Source organism: Lepidochelys kempii, chromosome 1 (genome assembly GCF_965140285.1).
Source record: "Lepidochelys kempii isolate rLepKem1 chromosome 1, rLepKem1.hap1, whole genome shotgun sequence".
Classification (NCBI taxonomy): Eukaryota; Metazoa; Chordata; order Testudines; family Cheloniidae; genus Lepidochelys; species Lepidochelys kempii.
The window spans coordinates 279,469,963-279,493,688 of NC_136380.1; the positions used below are offsets into that span (position 1 = coordinate 279,469,963).

Below are 23,726 nucleotides of genomic sequence, written 5' to 3' on the forward strand. Positions count from 1 at the left end.
ATGATGATTTTGGGATAGAGGTTTTGTTCAAGTACTATTTTTGGTCTGTTCTTTCTGGTGTTCATCAGGTGATAGCAACCCATTTTCAGGGGAAGCTTCTCAGACACAGTTAAGATCCCATTTCATGCTAAAATTTGTTGAAAATGAAAAACTGCATCTGAATGTCTACACTGCAATTAAACAGTCTCTTAGTCTGAGTCAGCTGACAGCTGACAGGCTATATTGCAACGTAGACATACCGCAAGAGGCTTCAGTGACTTAAAGAACAACATCTGTAAACTGCACATCCGACCACGTCATATTTGAAGTGTCCTTGCAGTTTTCCTTTTAAATTTTTCGAAGTATTAAAATAAGATGCCGAAAAAATTGTGTTTCGATCTAACAGTCATTTAATGGACATTAGAAAAAAGTATCTGTTACTTCAGCGTAGTGAACTATATATATATGCTCCACTTCAAGTGAGATGAGGTTACAAAAAATGCCTGTATTTCCATTCCATATCACTTCATCTCAATTCACTTATGTATATAGCACAGTCAATACCTGACAAGACTAACAATCTTCATGCTCTATACAGCATTCCCAGAGCTATTTAAAATTCAAGACAAATTAAGGCAAACTGGTATTATATTCATACTTTTCTATATCCAATAGAAAGTTCTTGTTATTACTTATATTTGGGGTTGTCATAAATATAAAGGGAAGGATAAACCCCTTTGAAATCCCTCCTGGCCAGGGGAAAGCTCCTCTCACCTGTAAAGGGTTAAGAAGCTAAAGGTAACCTCGCTGGCACCTGACCAAAATGACCAATGAGGAGACAAGATACTTTCAAAAGCTGGGAGGAGGGAGAGAAACAAAGGGTCTGTGTGTCTGTCTATAGTCTGTCTTTGTCGGGGATAGACCAGGAATGGAGTCTTAGAACTTTTAGTAAGTAATCTAGCTAGGCATGTGTTAGATTATGATTTCTTTAAATGGCTGAGAAAAGAATTGTGCTGAATAGAATAACTATTTCTGTCTGTGTATCTTTTTTGTAACTTAAGGTTTTGCCTAGAGGGGTTCTCTATGTTTTTGAATCTAATTACCCTGTAAGATATCTACCATCCTGATTTTACAGGGGGGATTTCTTTATTTCTATTTACTTCTATTTTTATTAAAAGTCTTCTTGTAAGAAAACTCAATGCTTTTTCATTGTTCTCAGATCCAAGGGTTTGGGTCTGTGGTCACCTATGCAAATTGGTGCGGCTTTTTATCCAACATTTCCCAGGAAAGGGGGGGTGCAAGTGTTGGGAGGATTGTTCATTGTTCTTAAGATCCAAGGGTCTGGGTCTGTAGTCACCTAGGCAAATTGGTGAGGCTTTTTACCAAACCTTGTCCAGGAAGTGGGGTGCAAGGTTTTGGGAAGTATTTTGGGGGGAAAGACGCATCCAAACAGCTCTTCCCCAGTAACCAGTATTAGTTTGGTGGTGGTAGCGGCCAGTCCAAGGACAACGGGTGGAATATTTTGTACCTTGGGGAAGTTTTGACCTAAGCTGGTGAAGATAAGCTTAGGAGGTTTGTCATGCAGGTCCCCACATCTGTACCCTAGAGTTCAGAGTGGGGGAGGAACCTTGACAGGGGTCTTTTGACAAGAGCTAAATTGTGACCTTTCTTCCAAAAGAACTTCTCACAGTTCGATCTCTCTGTTCCAAAGATGCAACTCCTTCTAGCATATCATACCAACATCAGGTTTGGTACCTCAATGTTCAATAAACACAAATTATAGTACTAACTGGGGCAATTGCTAAAGAATATCTTACTAACTTTGAGTTCAGCACAGTGCCATCAATTACACAATTATTTAAATGCATATGCTTTAAAATAGTCCTAATATAATTTGTATTACATTTTTAAAAAGCTGTACAGAGCTCTGAAATCTGGTCAAATCTTGAAATTTCAGTATAAATGTGGCTCACCTCATCTTGCCCTCTCATTTCATTACACACCACTTTGTTCAATATGCAAGCTAGCTAAAGCATTCATCAAGAGAATACAACATCGTTCAATTAGATTCACCTTTCAAATTTAAAACAAATGACAGCATAATCTAGCACAAAACCCAGGGCATGCAGCTCCTAGTTCTATGCCTGATTTGCCACAGACTTGCTGTGTGGCCTTGGATAAACCACTTAACCTCCCTTTCTGTGTTTTCTCCTCTGTAAAACAGGGATAATTATATACGGTGTTCTCTTTCTGTCTCTGAGAGAAGGACCATTAGGATTAATTATCTAATATTTGGAAACTACTATGAAAATGAAAAATGCTAGCTCTGTGCTATTATGTAAATTGACCTTAAGGTTTTGCACTCTTACTTGGTTCTTTTCACCACATGATTTTGCTAATCAGTAGCATCTGAGGCTTAAAATTCATTCCTCTAGCTTGCTGAAAAAGCAGAAATAAAATTTCAAGAAATTGCTGTGATTTCCCTTTCTCTTTTCCAACTGTAATTCCCACAAAATAAATCATCAGAATTTAAAAAACATTTTGAGCAGCACTATTCATTTCTAATAGAAATTGCTAGGTATTACTTACAGTATATAGTGTCAGACATGCATAATACTTTATAAACACACAGTGTACTTGAACATAAGCTGCAGCTGAATAGCTCACAGCATAATATGCGCAGATGGAAAACAAACAAAAAGGAGAGTACAAGGCCAGTTTGCAGAATCTTAGACAATTAAGGGAAGGCTGGATGAAAAGTGGGTTTCAAGCCAAGATGTTGGAGAGGAGAATGGTTGCCACACAGGAGGATGTTTGTTCTAAGCATAGAGAGCAGCATGACAAAAAGTCATACATTTACAGGTCAAAAAGTTAAAACTCAATATCTGTTATAAAAATATAACACTCTGCATAAGGATCTGTCTGCGTTTTGATACTACGTACAGTCAACAAAACAGGGCTATTTACCATAAAAGGGGAAATATAACAATCACTGGAAAAAGCAATTTATCAATTATTTTTTATAATTTACCATGGGCTTTGTTTTTCTAAACGTTTACCTTTGCATGATCAATGCGACTAGAAAGCTCTTTAGATGCAAATCCACCAAAAATGAGGCTATGTATGGCTCCTATTCTTGCGCATGCCAGCATGGTATATACTGTCTGTGGAATCATGGGCATGTAGATGACAACACAATCTCCTTTCTTCACACCGTATTTCACCATAACATCAGCTAACTTGGAGACCTGTATAAGCAACGTTTTCAAGTTAACGATAAATAAATGTATAAAGCAAGCACCTCAATAAACAGATTAATTGCTTTTCCAATTTAGGTGGCATCTCACAAAAAAGAACACAGTCAATATCTAGACAATAACTGGACAACATACTTGACCATTTTATCATTGATCTTGACATAAATTAGTGGTACAGTTAACTTAAAAATTAATGCTGCTTTTCACTTTAAGCCACAGGAATGCTACACAAAATTAAAGATCCAGTATAAGGTCAATGAATTTAGTCCAGATGAGAAGAAAAATAGAGAATACAGCATGATCTTCTGTAAAGATGAAAAAAAATGATCAAAATATATTCGCATTTTGGCTTTACAAAGTAGAGAAACCAAGAGAAAAGATTTTTTCAAATACTCGAGCCATTTCATTTAATTAGCTACTCATATTGCTAGTACAATTAACTAAAAAAATTCTATGTAAGACATACAAAATAAGAACATTTGCAGGCCAGGTTTATTTTACTAAACTAAACAAATATGAAAAAAGCCAGGAAAGTATCCGAATTGTTCATAATCCAAGTTTCATTAAAACATAGCAAAGTGGGGCACAAGTCAATAGAGAAGATACCAAATATTTTCCCAATTTTCTGTATTCTCTAATTTCTAAGTCCTCTGGGTAAGAGTTCTTCCACATTGTGCCTGCCCAAACGTCCTTGTGATCCATTTAATTTCAGAGATTACTTTCTCCTCCCACCTCCAGATTATTTAGGCATGTAGACAGGTTTAACGGACTGAGCATGAGACTGAAACTCATGCCCTCCTAAAATCTAATTCTGACCCTGCCAATGACTTGTATGGTCATGAGCAAATTATTTACCCTCGTGAGGCACACAGTTAGTACAGAGAGGTTATAGTAAGGATTTATTAATGTTTACACAATTCTTTGTATAAAAACCCCCACTAAGTGCTAGGTATTCATATCCCCAGGTACAAAGATCATTGAAGATATGTATGCCAAAAACTCTCATGATCACCTATCAGTGCCATTACCAAGTTCCTAATTAATATAATATGCTAACCAGGAACAGGTAGGTATCTTTATCTTGGTTTATTGATTTTTATTTTATTTTTTTGGTTAACTTCAGTGGTTAATCTTGAAAGGAATGTCTCCATCATTCTAGAAATAACTAACTCCACACCATTAATACACTGTGAAAATCTGAGATGCACTACTGAAGAGCAATGCAGTCGTTGGCACTGATAAATGTATGACAACTGGTAAGAACATAATGGCCATATTGGGTCAGACCAATGGTCCATCTAGCCCAGTATCTTGTTTTCCGATCAGAGCCAGTGCCTGATGCTTCAAACAGAACAGAGCAATTATCTAATGATCCATCCCCTGTCATCCAGTCCCAGCAGTCAGAGGTTTAGGGACAGCCACAGCATGAGGCTGAGTCCCCTAATCATCGTGGCTAATAAGTTCATGGAAGATAGAGCCATTTATGGACCTATCTAATTCTTTTTGGAAACCAGTTATACTTTCGGCCTTCACAATATCCCCTGTGATGAGTACTACAGGTTGACTGTGTATTGTGTGAAATACTTCCTTTTTGTTTTAAACCTGCTGCCTATTAATTTCACTGGCTGATCCTTGGTTCTTGAGCCTTGCAAAGGGATAAATATCACTACCCTATTCACTTTCTCTACAGCATTCATGATTGTATAGACCTCTATCATATTCTCCCCACCCCTGCCTTAGTCATCTCTTTTCAAAGTTGAACAGTCCCAGCCTCTTTTTTAATCTCTCCTCACGGAAGTGGTTACATACCCCTAATCATTTTTATTGCCCTTCTTTGTACCTTTTCCAATTCTAATATTTTTTTGAGGTGGGGAGACCAGAACTGCCTGTAGTATTCAAGGTGTGGATGTACCATAGATTTACATAGAGGTCTTAAATATTTTTCTGTCTTATTATCGATCCCTCTCCTAATGATTCCTAACACTAGCAGCTTTTTTTGACTGCTACCACACATTTTCAGAGAACTACCCATGATGACTCCAAGATCCTTCTTGAGCGGTAACTGCTAATTTAGTTGTGATTATGTTTTCTAATGTGCAGTATTTTGCATTTACCAACTCTGAATTTCACCTGCCATTTTGCTAGCAAAATAATCTAGTATTCACAGAAGATTTTAGGTGGGACTCATGGGAAAAGTAATTATAGGTGGAGTTGTCTAATACTTTCCATTACCTATAGCGTTTTCAGTTGCTTACAACTCTGCCAAACAAGGATAATACCACCAACTCACCTCACAGGAGTTTTGTGAAGATTAATCCTTGTCATCAACCCCAGAGAAGCACTCATTCTCTGGGAATGAGCACTATAAAGCAGCCCAAGAGGCAATTAATGACATTTAATTAATAATTCTGTATTCAAGGCAGGGTTTGGTGGTGTGGCCATACATAAATATGGGGCTACACGCTGAATGAGAGGTTTCAGAGTAGCAGCCGTGTTAATCTCTATTCGCAAAAAGAAAAGGAGTACTAGTGGCACCTTAGAGACTAACCAATTTATTTGAGCATAAGTTGTATCCGATGAAGTGAGCTTTAGCTCAGGAAAGCTTATGCTCAAATAAATTGGTTAGTCTCTAAGGTGCCACTAATACTCCTTTTCTTTTTACACTGAATGAGGAGAATAAAGAAAAAAAGTCAGCTAATTATCCATTCAGTAAGCACAACGCATCCTGAAGTATGGATTCTGTGCACAATAAAGCCTGTGATCTTGTCATTAAATACTACTGTAATGCACACACAACCTTAATTCCAGCATTTCCTACCTTTTGTGTGCTTGACTTTTCAAGCTTATAAGTCTTCCAAAATAGATTTTTATGTGTAAAAAAATTACAATCTAGGTGGTTTGGGACCTTTATTGGAGCATTGTAAAGCACAAACCTATCATGAGGAGAAGGGGGCATGTTGTAGCAGGAATCCCACCATATTTGCTACATGTACCCAGTTATGTCTGTTCTGCACCCTCCAGAGAGAGGACTGTCACTGAAGGCAGTAGACTAGTATAGTACCTGTATGCCTCAGCCATACTATGGCTGGTCCCTGAGCTGGTGCACAGTAGCACAACTGCGAAGACACTCTTTGCACCCTCTCTCTCATCCCCCACAAACACAGCCAGAATTTAGGTCACAATATCCACAGAAGCATTTTACTTGATTGCAGAAGCCTAGAAAAATGCAGAATACTATGGAGAAGGCTTATTTGGCTCTGAAGATTGATACGGCAATCCTGAAACATTCAAGCAATCACTCTTTTAAAAAGAAAAAAATAACTGGGTAAAATGACATTCACTTGTTAAAAGTTCTGAAGTTTTCCCTTATGGTACAGTATTTTGTCATTTATGGTTTATATTAAGTCAGTATACTTATCACTCCAAATTTTATAGCTACTATTTTCCTCCCTCCACCCTATTTATCTGCTTTTCTTAGGATTTTAAGATTGATCTACTGCTTTAATGCATTTGACATTTTACTAATAAAAATAACTGGGGACTAAGGATGCAATCCAGGTAGGTGCGTAAGTACCTAATCCCCATTTTTAGGCACGACTGTGATCCACAAATCTTCTGCCTCAGCTGCCACCTGACCCTGTAGGCACCTAAACTCACAGGGTACCTAAGTTTTTTCCTCTGGCCATTTGTACTGCAGCCTCACTCTAGTCACCCAGCCACCTAAAACTTGCCTGAGCATGTACATTACAGCCTCATGATAAGAATATTGCCTGACTAAGCTTCATAGCAATTCACAACCTGGGAAAAATAGGCATTCATCCTCTGTGACATTATCTGATTAAAATGTGACCATGCAAAATCATTGTTGCTACCACTGTTATATAATTGCAACGAATCTTATACAAAGTGTGATGGGTGGCCAGAAAGGGTTAAGCATCCTGCAGGATAAATGACCCAGATTCAACCTTTAGAGACACATTAGAAAAGTATGTAAATGGTAATTAGTGCCAGTCTATGGTAGATAGGCAAGAACTTTGAAGTGCAAACATGTATTGTTAGAGAATTAGAGGTGATACTAATTGTATGTGTTTACTTATATCTTGTTAGATAGTAGCCATGTAAAAGACAGTTCCTGTCTGTCACTATAGCTATTGATTCAGAGATCAAAAGGGAATATTAATATTTAGATTAATCTTGTGTGCAATAATGTCATTGTCTGTATGTCTCTTTAAAGTTTGTGAAAGACTGCCTAATGCAGGGGTGGGCAAAGTTTTTGGCTTGAGGGCCACATCCAGGAATAGAAATTGTATGGCAGGCCAGGAAAGCTCACAAAATTGGAGTTGGGGTATTGGAGGGGGTGAGGGCTCTGGTTTGGGGTGTGGGCTCTGGGGTGGGGATGAGGCATTTGGGGTACAGGAGGGTGCTCTGGGCTGGGATCAAGGTGTTTGGAAAAAGGGGGGTGGAGGAAGAGGCTCAGGTGTGCAGGCTCCAAGCAGCACTTACCTCAAGGGGCTCCCGGAAGCAGTGGCATGTCCCTTCTCTGGCTCCTACAGAGAGGCGGGGCCAGGCAGCTCTGCACACTGCCCAATCTGCAGGCACTGCCCCTGCAGCTCCCATTGGAGCACCGGAGGGGGGCCATTGAAGCACATAGGAGCCGGAGCTGGGCCATGCCATGGCTTCCAAGAGCCACGTGGTGCAGCCCCTGACCCAGCACCAGAGCAGGGAAAACCCCAGACCCCACTCCCAAGTAGGAGCTTGTGGGCGAATTTGATCCAGACCATAGGCCCTAGTTTGCCCATCCCAGGCCTAATGGATAAATTGCCTTAAGTTAATTTGTGTAGCTAATTACCAGTGATGCTTAGGAAATAGGTCTACTTCAAAATCTCCATAATTGCCTATTGTTCGCCAAAGGACTCCAACCTGTCAAAGGAAGCCTGGAACTGGATAAAGATGCTCCCCGTCCTTTTTATCTCAGATTTGTTTGCTGCTCGAAGCAAGGGAAGCTTAAATTGTAAGAATGAGATCTCTGGTCCTAATCCAGATTCACCCTGAATATGAACATTGGACTATAACGTATGGACCAATTCTGAAAACTCTTAGCAACTACAAAGCTCACCATCTCTATTATGAATCTAATCTTAGAACTGTACTCATATCTGTATGTATACTGATCTTTTAACCAATACTCACTTTTCTTTTTTAATAAATTTTAGCTTAGTTAATAAAAATTGGCTGTAAGTATATATTTCGGTAAATCTGAAATATTCATTAACCTGGGAAGTAATGTGTCCAATTCTTTGGGATTGGTAGAACCTTCTTATACAATGAATAAGATGTTCAGTAATCCTAGTCATATTTGACTTGGGTGTCTGGGTGGAGGCCTAAGGCTGGGTTACTTTAAGGGAACTATGTTGTTGGCTTCTGGGTAACCAAAGAGGTATTCTAGAAGTGGTTTTGTGCTCATTTAGAAAATCTAAGTATTGGAATATCCACCAGCTTTGGGGATTGTCTGCCCCATTCTTTGCAGTTCACCCTCATTGAGTGACCTCAGTTGACTCCCCGGGACTCCGGTCACACCCTCCTGGAAGTGGTGAAATACTGGTTTTGTCAGGATCCTCTGTGGGCTAGTCGCTCCTTTCTTGGGGGGCGGGAGAGGGGGGGCTGGGAAGGAATTTTTCCCTCACTGCCAGATTGGCCAAGGCAAAGTTGGAGTTTTATGCCTTCCCCACAGTGGATTCTGGGGGCCTTAGTGAGGTGAACATGAAATTGAAATTAGGCTATGATGTTGCAACCCATGGTGGATATTCAGAGCAGGTACACCATAGGGAAGGCACAGAGTGATCAGATAAAATGGACCGGTAAAGGATTTAAAGGCAGTATTCTTTAAAGGAGCAGAAACAGGGAGGAGGGGGCTGAGGGTTACTATGACTGGTATTTCAGGGGACCAATCCCCTTGAACCCTCATTTGAGTTGGGAGGGGAGAGATTGTGAGGCCACAGCAGCAGGTTGGCTAGGGGCCAGGGCTCAGGGAAGCCCCCGGGTATATATTTAAATTATGGAATTACCTGCAACTTATTTGCTGGGTACCCTCAGACATTTAAAAATAAAGTTAGGACCTAATTAAAACCACATCCAATCTCTCCTGTCCTTCAGGCATAGCCAGACGGACAATGGAGTTCAGATGATGTCCTAAGATTAGGAAATAAAACCTGAACAGAGGCAGCAAGTTTTACATTTCTTAAAGGCATCACTCGATTTTTACATCAAGACAGCAACACTATGAATAAGGCCAGTTTCTAGTGGCATATTTTTTTTCCTTACATCTTCCTATCAGTACCTTAATACTGGGCAGATATTTTTGACTTAGCTTCCAACACCCATGAGATAAAGCTTCTTGTCTTCATTTCCTTCTAATCTTTCCTTCATTTCCATCCCTCACTCTTTTTGATTCGAGATTCTCAATCTCAGTATAAAAATATTCTACTGTTTAATTCATTAATCTTTCCATAGTGAGGCTCTTACCAAATCTTTTTACTAGACTCTAAAATCTTTAGTCTATGGTGCTGGCATCTCTCACTTTAACGACAAGTCACCTTCCAAAATAGGCTTTAAGGGGCTTCCACAGGTTACTGCATCTTGCTACTGCTTGGCTGAGACTGAGCCACGCTGTTCCACCTTGTTTTATTAGTTGAAGCTCACCTGCATCACAGCAGTAATTGTACTGCTCTTTGTTTTTTGTTTTGCACTACCATTACAATAATAAAAAGTGTCCACTAGCAGATGATCTGCTGGTTTTGAGACTGCTTTAACAGCATCCTTCACTGCAAGATGTGCAATATGGGAAACACAAGGCAGAAAGTACACAGACAAGTGTTGGAAATAGAGGTGCTGGCACACACCCTGGCTTGAAGTGGTTTCCATTATTTACAATGTTTACTGTTTGGTTCAGTGGCTCTCATCACCCCCACTCTAAGAATTGTTCTAGCACCCCTGTACATGGAACTTGACTGCTGTTTTATCCAACTTTAAAACAGTGGTTTTTTTCCTATCATGAAAAGGTCAGAAAATTACAAATGCTGACCTACTTTTTTGCCAAGCCATTTCAGAATATGGATTACCAATTGCATTTGAAGATCATTTAAAAAAAAAAACCCATAACACACAACCACCACTCATCAACCTGGTGTTTCCCAATTCAAACATTGCAAAAGAATTTCCCGGTGGGTGAACAAAAGCCACTACAATAATAAAAGCACTTTCCAGCCACCATTCCGAATCAGTTGGGGAAAACAAGCCCAAACACTTTAATGGTAAATGACAGTAATGATGTTTGCAATGACAAGGAGGTTTGCATTAAACTAGGTACTTTCATCAGACTCTTAAAGTTATGAAAACAGACCTCTTGGCCATGGAAATATCTAACATAGTAAATGCAGAAAACCTGGTAAGTGCAATAAATTCTGGTTTTTTGCTAACCACCACATTCCATGGGAGAACGTTACTGGTTTCTCTTCTGACTATACCAATGTCATGATAGGAAAAAACTCTGTTTTAAGTCAGATAAAACAGCAGTGGTAATTTTTTCATATAACTTAACAGATAAAATTCTTCAGGCATTGGGACTGCTACACCTGCCTAAATAACTGGATTATGATGAAGATACAATTCTTAATCTACTGACATGATTTCCATCTGCAATGAAATCTGAGGGTGAAAAACAAACAATTGTGTATGAGTGGAACAAGTATCAAGTAGGTTCTGAACTGCCTGATTTTCAGCCAGAGATCACAAAACTGAATGAATGGAAGGGGCGGGGAGCAAGTCCTGGATCTTAACAAAATGGGAACACAAGAAAAGTGGTATCCAACTCTTTCGAAATTGATTGCTACGCTTCTGATTCTTCCTTATGATCAGGCTAGCATGGAGTGTGTTTTCTCCCTAACGCAGAGAAACCACCATTTTTTATCTAGAATGTGGAGCAAAGTCTTATCTATTTTACCTGTAACAAAAACAAATGTTCTGGCCTGCTATGAACTGAAACCTTCCCTACAACTACCGGAAATTGCTAAACACACAGCACTCCAGCAGATGTCGTCATCCCAATTGCTGTCATCGTAACCTTAAACTGAGAAGCATAGCAGCATAGTGATGATAACAGGTAGGATTTTTTTCAAGTTTTCAAGGCATTTTCAGATGCAGTAATATTGTTTTTGTAACGAGCTCTGACCTGTTAGAAATTAAATAAGCACCTAATGAGGTTTATAAGATGTGTGTGTGTGTGTGTGTGTGTGTGAGCACGCGCACCCACCCACATACACACACAGGACCCTCGCTAGAACACGTGCCTATATAGCGCAAATTTGCATATAACACGGCCATGAATCCCAAATTTAATTACTTTAATTGGAATTCATTTTACACACGGTCCCCATGTTAACCCGGTACCAGGCATGGATCCCAAATCCTGCGTCCTAGCGAGGGTCCGGTGTATATTTATGATTTATATACCAAATCTCTTGATTTTTAAGACAGTGAGGTTGGTAACACTGCATAATGGGTTAAAATGGGGAAAGGATTTGTTTTCCATTATAAGTTTGTTATGAAGATATTGTCCTTTGTAAGAAATGTAACAGGAGTAAAATATAATGTAAAATTAAACAAAAAACAAAAAGATATCATGCATAAAACAGAATATTTCAGGGAAATCAGGTAATATATAACACCCAACTCAACATTTTCACAAGGCTTAGCAGTAGACTTTAATATACCACAGTTTATAAATACACTTAATCTGACATTCTCTCCTTCACATGATAGAAGAGCATGAAAATGTGTAAATTAGAACACATGCATGAGCTGTACGGAATCCAAAGACAGTATTTAGACAGGACTCTACTACAGGTAGCATTCCATGACCTGCTGACTTCAGAGTGAGTTTGGTTACATACTCTGACTGGTTAACTAGTGCTCCCTGTTAACTGGGTTTGTTAGAAAAAGAGGAAACAATGTGGGGAGAGGATGTTTAAGTTAATTTGTGCAGCTCTCTAATTCTTTAAAACACTCTTTTTCTCGCCCAAAACTCTAATTAGACCTGGACAGAATACACAGCCACAAACCTAGGAAACTGAACATCTATTTCAGGTTCAAATAGGTAAAGAGCTGCATTTCAAATGATTTTTCAAAGTAAATTACTGCAAAGGGGGGCACTGGACAGGATTTACACAGGGATATTACATCGTTAAGATAGCTATTTAAACACAAACTAGACATACTTTATCAATAAATGTTGAAGTACATGAATAGCTATGTCACAACACTATAGTTAACCTTTAAATCCTCTGTTGACTGAAAGTTCTTGAAAGTCAATCAATAAAAATGAAGGGTTTCTGTAGATCTCATTACAGCGTTAGAGAAGTGCTGTGATGTGTATCAATGTTTGCAACTACACGGTTTTTCCTTTCCTAAAGCCAGTAAAACAAAACTCAAACTGGACTATTTTAATGTGAGTACATTACACATCTGTAAACATATTCACACATTTCAGAACACTACACACAATTATGCTGTAAATATCTTTTTTTCCCCCATGGAACAATTTCACTATAACAGTGACCTGAATTGCATCTTGGACACTGCAATCATTAAAGACAATGTGGGTGTCTCATTCTACCTCAATGAAGTTTACTTTAGAGTTCAGTACAGGTAAAGATAATTGAACAAAACAAAATGGCTAAAACTAGTACTGGTACAAGAAATCCAGTTTGATTACCAACTGCCGTATAAAAATCTGCTATAGAATTTATTAGACACTAGCATCCACACTGTCAAAGTGTTTTACTCACTTAAATAAATGTACCATAACATTTAAAACCCTTACAATAGAGGTTTTATCAGAGGCTGATTGGCCAAGGCCAGGATGCTATGCTACAGATACAGGCCACAGTGGACATGAATCCTCCCAAATATCCTCCCTTCAGATCCTCAACCAGCCTCTTTTCTAGGGTAGACACAGCCTTTTCTCACTATCTGGTAAGTGGGCTGTATTTTTAATAAAGAGAGAATTCAAATTTGTTCCCAGCTAGGCAAAAATATAGGCCACTTGTTAGACACGGCAGGATTCTTTCAGCACTCCAAGCACTCACAGGCCATCCATCTCAGGTTCAAAAACAAACACACACCTTTTTAAAAACAGAAAGAACCTACTGCCACGGTACAAGCTAGAGATTACTCATACCTACTATGATGAATTGGAGTTATGTCTGTAAACTTATAAATTCGGATAATATTGTGAAGGTGTTGTCGAGCTGTCTGGAGTGGCTCACGACTGTGATTGCCAACCTCAGGGCAGATAGTCAAGAAGCAGGGAACAAACCCCAAATCGGTTGTGAGTTCTATACTTAGAGCTCACCAAGTAACAAGTGTTAACTCAAGCACTATAGCAGCCTAACCATGGAGTCATAACATTGGGTGCTCCAGTCTATCTTGCCATGGCAAGCTTGCTTTTGTGATAGGTGGTCCCTTATACCAAAAAAAAAGAAAAAAAGAAGAGTTCAGGTTACTCCCAGTCCGAAAGGGCAGTCACTTACCCCATGTCAATTTCACCTTAGACCTCACACTAAAGACAACACTTGTAGCCAATCCTATAATAAACTAGAGTTATTTACAAGGTTGAAGCAGATAAACATTAACTCATTTATGTGTATCAGTCTTAGGTTTCAAACAGTAATAGAAACTGCTCTATTTGTTCTTTAGGGCTAACCCAAGCTAAGCAGCTTGGGGATCCCTTGCTTATGCTAAGAAACATTATCCTCTCCAAATTTCAAGAAGCATATGGATACAGATCCTTCAGATCAGGGATTTTTATTCCCTTTCCCCAGTGTTCAAACTGTGATGGAATAAGAGGTTGTGTCCATTCCCTCTTCATGGGTGCGTGGGGAGCAATTAACAAAGTCTGATGTTCCGTAATGATTTGTGCAGTGTCTGTGGGCCTTCTGTTTTGGGCAGGAGATGACACCTCCAGCAGTAAACTAGCATTTCACACTTGTTAATGCTTCTCTGACTGTGGCGGTTTCCAGTTTCCTAGCAACCACTTTTATAGTTACAAAGCAAATACTTACATATTACCTGATAATACAATACAGATAGTATAAGTGAGATTAATGCATGCAGCAACTCACAAGGATTTCATAAAATGCAAATAGTAAAAAATACTCTATAAATCTAATACCCATTTTAACAATAGCAACACACAGGTGAGCCACACTGGTTTCCAGCTATGCATTTGTCAGTGTTCAGTGAGGCCTAGGGCCCTTGGCATGAGCTAGCACCTGGTCTGCCAGTGTCAGTTGTTTTATGAAAAACACCTGAGTCATGAGTGCTATATTTTTATATATATATATATATATATATATATATATACACATATATATATACACATATATATATACACATACATACATACATACATATACACACACACACACACACACACACACACACACACACACACACACCATTGATGACAGGCCCTGTAGCTGGTATGCAGCAGACAGATACAATGTTCACTGATTTACTAGGTAAACACATTAGAAAACCTTCACACTTCCATGATGATCTAGAATTTGGTGGATGAGGCACATATTTTAGGAGTTCTGTCCTTTTAATATTTAAAATCTAATTATGATGTTTTGTTGGTGTATTGGTCAAGATATATGCTTTTCTTTTCATAAGCTTATTGCTAGCCCTACTAGAAGAGTAGTTTTGTTGATGACAGTAAGTTACTTTAAAGAAATTTACCAATACCGTTTTTCTTTTTCAAGCTGGACTATGGAAGTGGGTGGGGAGAAGGAAATCTAAGATATTGACAAAAAAGGACAGCAGCTGTTTTGCCTAAATAACCAGTGCAGGAGAGAAACAATGCACTATTAGGTACAATTAGTGAGGTTTATAAATCAGAACATAACACAACAAAAAGAAAAAAATGCAGTTGGAAAGGCAAGATAATCATATGGCTAGGTTATTTCTAATTCACACATTTCTGTAACATCCACGTGCCACGTAATGGGACATTATTTCCTATCTGTTTGTACAAAACAGGATTCTATCATCAATTATACCTGTTCAAGAACTTCTCTGTAAGTGATAGCCTGTTTAGTGTTTGTCACAGGACTATCATAGATAATAGCAATCTTGTCTGCATGTCCACTCTCAACATGACGATCTACAGCATTATAACAAATATTCAGCTCTCCATCCACAAACCTGAAAGAGAAAAAGTACAATGTTAGATAACAGTCTTTCCAAAGTAACTAGACTAATTTCTGGGGAGAAGAGATAACATTCAGTCAGATAACTGATGAAACATTGTCTTCAAATCAGAAGGCCCCTGCTTCTGAAGTTCTGATTACTTCTATTGCCAACTTATGTTGGTATAACTATGTTTCTCAGGGGTGTGGAAAATCCACACCACGAGCAACATAGTTATACCGACCTAACCCCCAGTGTTGACAGCATATGTTGGTGGGAGGTCTTCTCCCATCGAAATAGCTTCCGCCGCTCAGGGAACAGGAGTATCTACGCTGATGGGAGAAGCTCTCCTGTTGGCGTAGGTAGCATCTTCACCAAGCGCTACAGCAGCAGCTCTGTAAGTGTAGACAAGCCCCAAGTCAAAAAGGATTTGCTCAAAAATGGGTAAATAAGCCTATTCACTGTACTTTAACTTCATAAAGACCAGAAATCTGCAAAATGAGAGTTATGATCTCTTCAATAGCCAGATATTTACAGAGAACTGTTGATTAAAAACAGTTTCACAGACTTGGAATTTGTTTTTGTTGTAATTTTACATAGAGATTATTCAAATCTAGTATAATGCTGAAATACAAAAATATACAAAAGTGTGTATTCAAAAAGGACACTTAAGTTGAAAAATAGACAATATAAAAAAAAGTGTACTTCAAAAGAGGAGCTTTGAATTTCAGTCCTATTCCCCTGCCTGCCATCTCCCCAGCCATGGTCCCCTTTGTGGGACTTGGCTTGTATATCCCTCTCCCAATCTGTGCATATACCCCAATACAAGAGTGAAAGACGAACAGCTAAACCGAGCAGAAAGAAAGCATTTATGAACCCTGTGATCCCAGGAGGATGCTCTAAACAGTACCAGGGTGAAACTGCCCCATAGGAAGAGAGAGGCTTAAAGTGGCATACCTTTACCACAACACCCTTGGCTGGGTACTGCACTGGACACAACTCAAACTCAACAATTAGGTCCATTTTGAGCAAGGGACGGGGGGGGGGGGGGGGACAACAAGTAAATAAATAAATAAATAAATAAATAAAGATTAGGGTCCCTTTTTTCATCTCAATAAAGAGACTGATTTAAATATTTGCATGTATGTAGCATCTTTCATCACAGGTTCACAACTATTAAACCTAATCTGGTTGGTAATGACCTGGAGTTACCACCTAAGGGCTGTTCAGTTTCCTACCTGAAACAAGTTTGATTTTAATTTTGTTCCTTATGCATTCCACAGAAAAGCAGCATCAGAATTGGCACCCTATTCTATTCCTGGCAAATTCAATAAGGAAAAAAGGACAGAGTGGGTATAGAGACTGAAATACCATTTCTAGGGGTAAAGGGTTCCTCCAAATTAGCATAAATGTTGTTACCAGAGTAATGTCAGGTAGTCTGTGAATAATGGACTTCTGTCTCCAGATTTATCAGACCAACAGCTTTCACACATATAAACTAACCCCTCCTTAGTCCTAAACGAGTCTGCCTTTCCATCTGCAAGACAAGCCATCTAGTTTTTAGGACTGCAGATGTTCTTAACCCAATTCTAATGTATCATCTTACAATAAGGGTACATTTTTAAACACAATATTAAATGAGAGTTAAAGCTAAAGCTAAAATAAACAAAAATATGTTTGTACCCTTTTTTAAAAGGCTGTTTTTTCTGATGTGATTATATTACAAGAGACTGAATCCAGACTTGGAGCTCCAACTTCCCAGCTCTCAACTGATGTTTAACCTGACTGTTGACAACTTTCCTTGTTGCTTTTGATAAGAGTTTAAGTTATACCAAACAGCTGAGAGCAAAGCAAACAAGATACTTTCACTTTCTGCTCCTTTTGCATCAGCAAAATGCTACAGTGTATGGATTTTAAACCCTGAAGAAATGTTTACTTACAAATAATGTTAGTTCATTTTTTAAAATTTCACAAAAAAATTTCAAATTAAAGTTGTGGAAAGCCTTTTATTTAAAAATTTTAAAACCCTTTGTTTTAGAACTAGCCAGCTTCTATTCAAATTTATCTACTTTAATACATTTACTTTTTCAAAAAATGTATATATTATATACATCTGTTCTGATTCTTGACGAGTTCAGCACAAACTTAAGCTATGCCTACACTACAGGCCTTACAGTGGCATACCCGTATCGCTGCAACTGCACCACTCCTATGGAATCCCTGTCATTCCCTCCCCTGGAAGCCTATTCCAGTGCTTAACTATCCTTATAGTTAGAAAGTTTCTTCCTAATATCTAACCTATATCTCCCTTGATGCAAATTAAGCTGATTACTTCTTGTACTACCTTCAGTAGACCTGGAGAACAAATTTATCACTGTCCTCTTTATAACAGCCCTTAATATATTTAAAGACTCTCATCAGATATCCCCAGAATCTTTTTTCCCTGAAGATTAAAAATGCCTGGTTTGGTTTTGTTTTGTAAACCTTGCCACATAGGTCAGATTCTCTAAACCTTTTATCATTTTTGTTGCTCTCTTCTAGACTCTCTCTAGTTTGTCCACATCTTTCTTAAAGTGTGGCTCCCCATATCCCACAGTATTCCAGCTAAGGCCTCAGCAGTGCTAAGTAGAGCAGGTCATGTGTAGTTAGGAACAATTGCTCTGAAGTTTTCAAGCAAGCATCTTCCTCATCCTCCAACATATCCTTTGATGTCCCATGTAGTTACTGCTAGATTCTTTTTTGGCAATTGCCACTGCACCATATTTTTTCTCCCTATCTTTTCCCACAATAGTGAAAAAATCAAGTGTTCTTCCGAGTTTCTTAAAAGTTGTTTAAGAGAAGCCATACTTCATGATTAGGGTTCCGTGTTGGTCATGGAAGTCGCACAAGTCACGGATTCCATGATCTCTACGACTTCTGCAGAGGCCAGTGTGGCTGACGCCAGGGCCAGCTGCACCAGCCGCTGCTGGAGCTGCCCCAAGCAGCTGGCCCTGGAGACCACTCGAGCAGTGGCCCATATGGCTGGCCCTGAGGACCGCCCGAGCAGCGGTGACTAAATGGTAGCCTTAGTCATGGTGTACAATTATTACTAATTTTAGAAACTCATGACCCTATGAATCATTCATGCATCAAGATCTAAAATTCTCACCAACTAATGTAACAATAGTATTATTCAACATGATTTAATACCCAGCTCAGGAGTTGACCACTTGTATATATAAAATTTTAAAAATAATAAAAAGAAGCTCCAATAAAGAGCAGTTTCTCTTGGGGCAACTAACTCTTTTAGAGCATATGAAAAACTAATAACTCAAATTAAATGCTATGTCTGAACTGTTGTATTTCCTCTTGCACTGAAATGTCTGTAAGCTTTATGTAAGAGGTTTTTTTGGCATCATTAAACTTAGGTGTTATTCACTCATTTAATGTTTTTGGCTTCTGTCATAAATATAAGGGGAAGGGTAATCACCTTTCTGTATACAGAACTATAAAATCCCTCCTGGCCAGAGGCAAAACCCTTTCACCTGTAAAGCGTTAAGAAGCTAGGATAACCTCGCTGGCACCGGACCAAAGTGACCAATGAGGAGACAAGTTACTTTCAAAGTTGGAAGTGAGGAGGAAAACAAAGGGTCTGTCTGTCTGTGTGATGCTTTTGCTGGGACCAGGTCAGGAATGCTCTTCAGAACTTCTGTTAAGTTAGTAAGTAATCTAGCTAGAAATGTGTTCGATTTCCTTTTGTTTAAATGGCTGGTAAATAAGCTGTGCTGAATGGAATGTATATTCCTGTTCTTGTGTCTTTTTGTAACTTAAGGTTTTGCCTAGAGGGTGTCTCTATGTTTTGAATCTGATTACCCTGTAAGGTATTTACCATATTGATTTTACAGAGGCGATTCTTTTACCTTTTCTTTAATTAAAATTCTTCTTTTAAGATCCTGATTGCTTTTTCATTGTTCTTAAGATCCCAGGGTTTGGGTCTGTGTTCACCTATGCAAATTGGGGAGGATTTTTATCAAGCCTTCCCCAGGAAAGGGGGTGTAGGGCTTAGATGTCTCCAAGCGGGCTCTTTCCCTGTTCTTTGTTTAACACGCTTGGTAGTGGCAGCATACGGTTCAAGGACAAGGCAAAGTTTGTACCTTGGAGGGAGTTTTTAACCTAAGCTGGTAAGAATAAGCTTAGGGGGTCTTTCATGCAGGTCCCCACATCTGTACCCTAGAGTTCAGAGTGGGGAAGGAACCTTGACAGCTTCTGTGAAAGCTTTCTGAAAGAAATACTTCCCAATCTGGTCTTCTGTTTTTGCTAGGTTATGAAAACTTCTTTAAATTTTAAACTAATGATGCCCTTCTTCTCAAGTAGGTTCACTGTGATCATTTCAAAAAAACCTTTACGCTTGATGAAACAAAAAAGAAAAAAAATCTTATTTCGTGCAAGTCTAAATTCCATTTTCTAAATAAAATATTGAAGAGAAGGTAATGGTTTCCCATCCATAAGTCCATTACACTAAGCAGCTCTTCTGTGAGAAAAGAGCAAGTCCCATTAGACTTTTCACTTTATCAGACAGAGACTGCTGTCAGCATCTGAGAGAGATAAGGACTGACTTTGCTTGCTCTCAGTAATTTTCAGTACATCAAATCAGAGTATCTTCAGACTTCTAGAGAAGCTGACCCATTTATCAAGCTCCAGAGGCTATTTCATTCAAAACTTCCAGAATGAAAACCTCACTGAATGCTGATTTGTTACCATTCACGATGATTCTTTCATCCTTTGCATGATGGTATATTAAGCTTTTTAAATGGCTAATTGTTGTGTATTTGGTTGTTGTGGTAATAGCACCTTGTTGTTGCTATGGCAACTGAGTTACATTATTAGGGGCTAGCCCAGCCAGTTTTGGCTGGTTTGATTAGTTCAATGTGTGAAAATAAATGGCTGCTTTCATGGCTCACAGCTCTCTGTGTCTCAAGTGATTTTCTTTCTAAAACTGCTGCCCCCAAGGATGCAACAAAGTGGCGACGAGGATGGGATCCCTGTGGTGCCCCAGCAACAGAAGGAAGTAGAAGTCAAGGTAAAAGAAAAAGAAAAAAACCTACCCAAAATCTTTTAGCTGTTGGAAGGGGGTGAGAACTGGTTTGTTTGCACTGACTGTAAAACCTGAAACTAAAACCATGGCTACACTTACAGGGCCACTGGAATCTTTTGAGGAGAATATAGTGCAATGGCATGTGTATACTGAGCGTTTTGAGCTTTTTGTTATTGCAAATGACATTACAGACGAGAAGAAGGTGCCAATATTCTTAAGTGTTGTGGGGGCTAAAACCTACTCCCTGCTACGCAGCTTACTACACCCTGTTAAGCCTGAGACCAAATCTTACAGTGACATTGTGGAAATCCTGGGATCCCACTTTTCCCAGAAACCACTCGTAATTGCTGAAACATATAGGTTCCACAAAAGAGACCAAAAAGAAGATGAAACAGTTGTACAATTTGTGGCAATTTTAAAAAGGCTACGAGAACACTGAATTTAAGGAGATACTAAATGATGCCCTGCGTGACAGGTTAGCGTGTGGCCTGTACAGTGAAGCTATATGGAAGCACCTATTGACAGAGGCTCAGCTTACGTTACAGAAAGCTGTTGATATTGCAGTCTCCATGGAACCGGCTACAAAGGAGGCCCAATACATCAGTGCATCCCCTAGGGTGCATAAAGTGTCATAAGAACCTACCCACAAAACTGTGCAGAGTCAGGAATGTTACCGTTGTGGTAAGCAGGGTCACCAGGCATCAGAATGCTGGTGTAAGGACCTGGTGTGTTGACACTGTGGCAAAAACAGACACATTGAGTGTGCCTGTAAACAAAAGAAAGAGAGACCTGTGGTCTGGCCGACTAAAATGGGGAACCTGCATACCCTAGAGCAGGCTCAGGATGACCAAGGTGACACCTCATCGCAAGAAGAAGTGCCACTGGACGTTTTGTCTTTGGCCGTGGGCTCACATGAATACTGGGTAACCCCGTTGGTGGATGGCAAACCTATACGCGTGGAACTGGACACCGATGCAGCCATCTCGCTGGTCTCAGAGACTGTGTATAAAGAAAAGCTACAGCATCTTCCACTTAAGACAACAAAACCTGTTCTGAAGACGTACACAGGAGAAGCTGTGCCCATGTTGGGCACTACTGATGTTAAAGTGGAGCTCAATGAACAGGCTGCTAAATTGCCACTGTTCGTGGTGAGAGGTAATTACCCAGCCTTAATGGGTAGGTCTTGGCTTGGGAAGATTCAGCTGAACTGCGCAGAAGTGCACTGAATGACTAAAGAAGAAACCAGTCTGACCGCTATACTAAGGAAACATGCTGCTGTTTTTGGAGAGGATGTGGGAAGTATGAAGGGATTCACTGACATTGAACATTAAACCTGACAGTCAACCAAAATATCTGAAAGCCCGAACTGTGCCATATGCCATCAGCCCAAAAGTTGAAGCAGACCTGGAGTGTCTGGTCACCAATGGAGTCCTAATACCAGTTACCCATAGGCCACTCCTATCGTTCCAGTAGGAAAGAAAGATGGCTCCCTCCGGATTTGGGGTGATTTTAAAGTCACTGTCAACCTGGTGTTGTATGCAGAACAATACCCACTTCCCCGCATCGATGACCTCTTCGTGGGCCGGGCTGGGGGACAAAAGTTCAGTAAGATTGATCTGAGTCAAGCGTATTTACAGATGCACATCCATGAAAAGTCCCAAGAGTTGTTAACCATTGTGACTCATAAGGGGCTTTATCGATACTGTCGCCTATCCTTTGGAAGGACATCTGCTCCGGCCCTGTTCCAGAGGGCTATGGACCAGATTTTGTGTGGCTTGCCAGGAATTCAGTGCTATCTGGACGACATCCTGGTCACTGGAAGGATTGAAGAGAATAACTTAAAGAATTTAGAGGCTACCCTACTGAAAGACTGAAAGAGTATGGCCTACGAGTCCGCAAAGACAAGTGTGAATTCTTCCAGCCCTCTGTTGAATATTTGGGACACATCATTGATGCTGTGGGTATTCATAAGGCCCCTGAAAAAGTTAAGGCTATTGTGGAGGCTCCCCCACCTCAAAATGTTAGCCAGCTGCGCTCATTTCTAGGACTATTGAACTATTATGGAAAGTTCATCTCAGTTAGCCACACTGCTAAAACCACTTCACGAACTTCTTGGGCAGAACAAGACCTGGAAGTGTTCTGAAGCCTGTAATGTTGCATTTAACAAAACTAAGGATGCACTGCTAAATTCTGAAGTTCTAACGCACTTTGATCCATCCTTACCCCTACAGTTGACCTGCGATGCCTCCCCTTATGGAGTGGGAGCAGTTGTGTCACACATTATGCCTTCGGGAGAAGGGAGACCTATTGCTTTTGCTTCAGGCACTCTAAGCAAAGCAGAAACTATGCCCAAATCGAACATGAGGCATTGGGAATCGTTTTTGGAATTCGGAAGTTTCATCAGTACCTGTTTGGGTGGAAGTTTACTCTTCTTACAGACCATCAACCTCTGATGTCAATTTTTGGACCATACACAGGTATTCCCCCATTAACTGCTAATTGTATGCAACGTTGGGCATTGTTACTTTCAGCGCACACATATGAAATCAGATATCATAAATCCATTCTGCACGGCAATGCAGATGGTCTCGCAAGGTTGCCTTTGCCAGTCAAACATCAAGATACTTCCCAAAAGGAAATCTTCTAATTTGAACACAGAGAATACACCCATCACTGCTATTCAGATAAAGAAGGCAACTCGCATTGACCCAGTATTGTCCCAAGTTATGGGCCTAGTGATGCAAAAAATCTCGACGAACCTCTCCAGTCTCACCCGACCTGGTTACCTACATGTCCAGGAGGACGGAGTTATCGATCCAATCTGATTGTTTGTTGTCGGGGAGATGTCATTATCCCACCACCACTGAGATCACAGATGTTAGAACAGCTACATTCTGGTCACTGTGGAATAGTGCGCATGAAGGAAATTGCGCAAAGCTATTTTTCATGGCCTGGATTGGACAGTGCTATTGAAAAGAAGGCAAGAGCTTGTATGTCATGTCAGAAATGCACCCCAGTGGGTGCCCCTACACCCATGGGTGGCCTGAAAACACATGGCAATGTATTCACGTTGACTTCGCTGGCCCCCTTGAAGGGAGCATGTTCTTGGTGGTGGTAGATGCCCATTCTAAATGGCCAGAAGTCTCTATAATGCAGTCCACTACTGCAGA

The 23,726-nt window shown here is 39.8% G+C and overlaps 1 protein-coding gene across 4 annotated transcripts in view; it reads right to left on the reverse strand.

Annotated features, from left to right (window-relative positions):
* ACSS3 (acyl-CoA synthetase short chain family member 3) overlaps positions 1 to 23,726 on the reverse strand; it is a 129,644-nt gene that overhangs the window by 98,937 nt on the left and 6,981 nt on the right. For all 4 annotated transcript variants that reach the window (XR_013635192.1, XM_073327638.1, XM_073327637.1 and 1 more), the window contains exons 2-3: positions 15,353 to 15,497; positions 3,039 to 3,227 (exon numbers count right to left, since the gene is read on the reverse strand). Coding sequence is in view for 3 of the 4 variants with exons in the window: in XM_073327638.1 (XP_073183739.1) it covers positions 3,039 to 3,227; positions 15,353 to 15,497 (334 nt within the window). In the remaining variant the exon portion in view is untranslated. The remainder of the gene's footprint in view (positions 1 to 3,038; positions 3,228 to 15,352; positions 15,498 to 23,726) is intronic.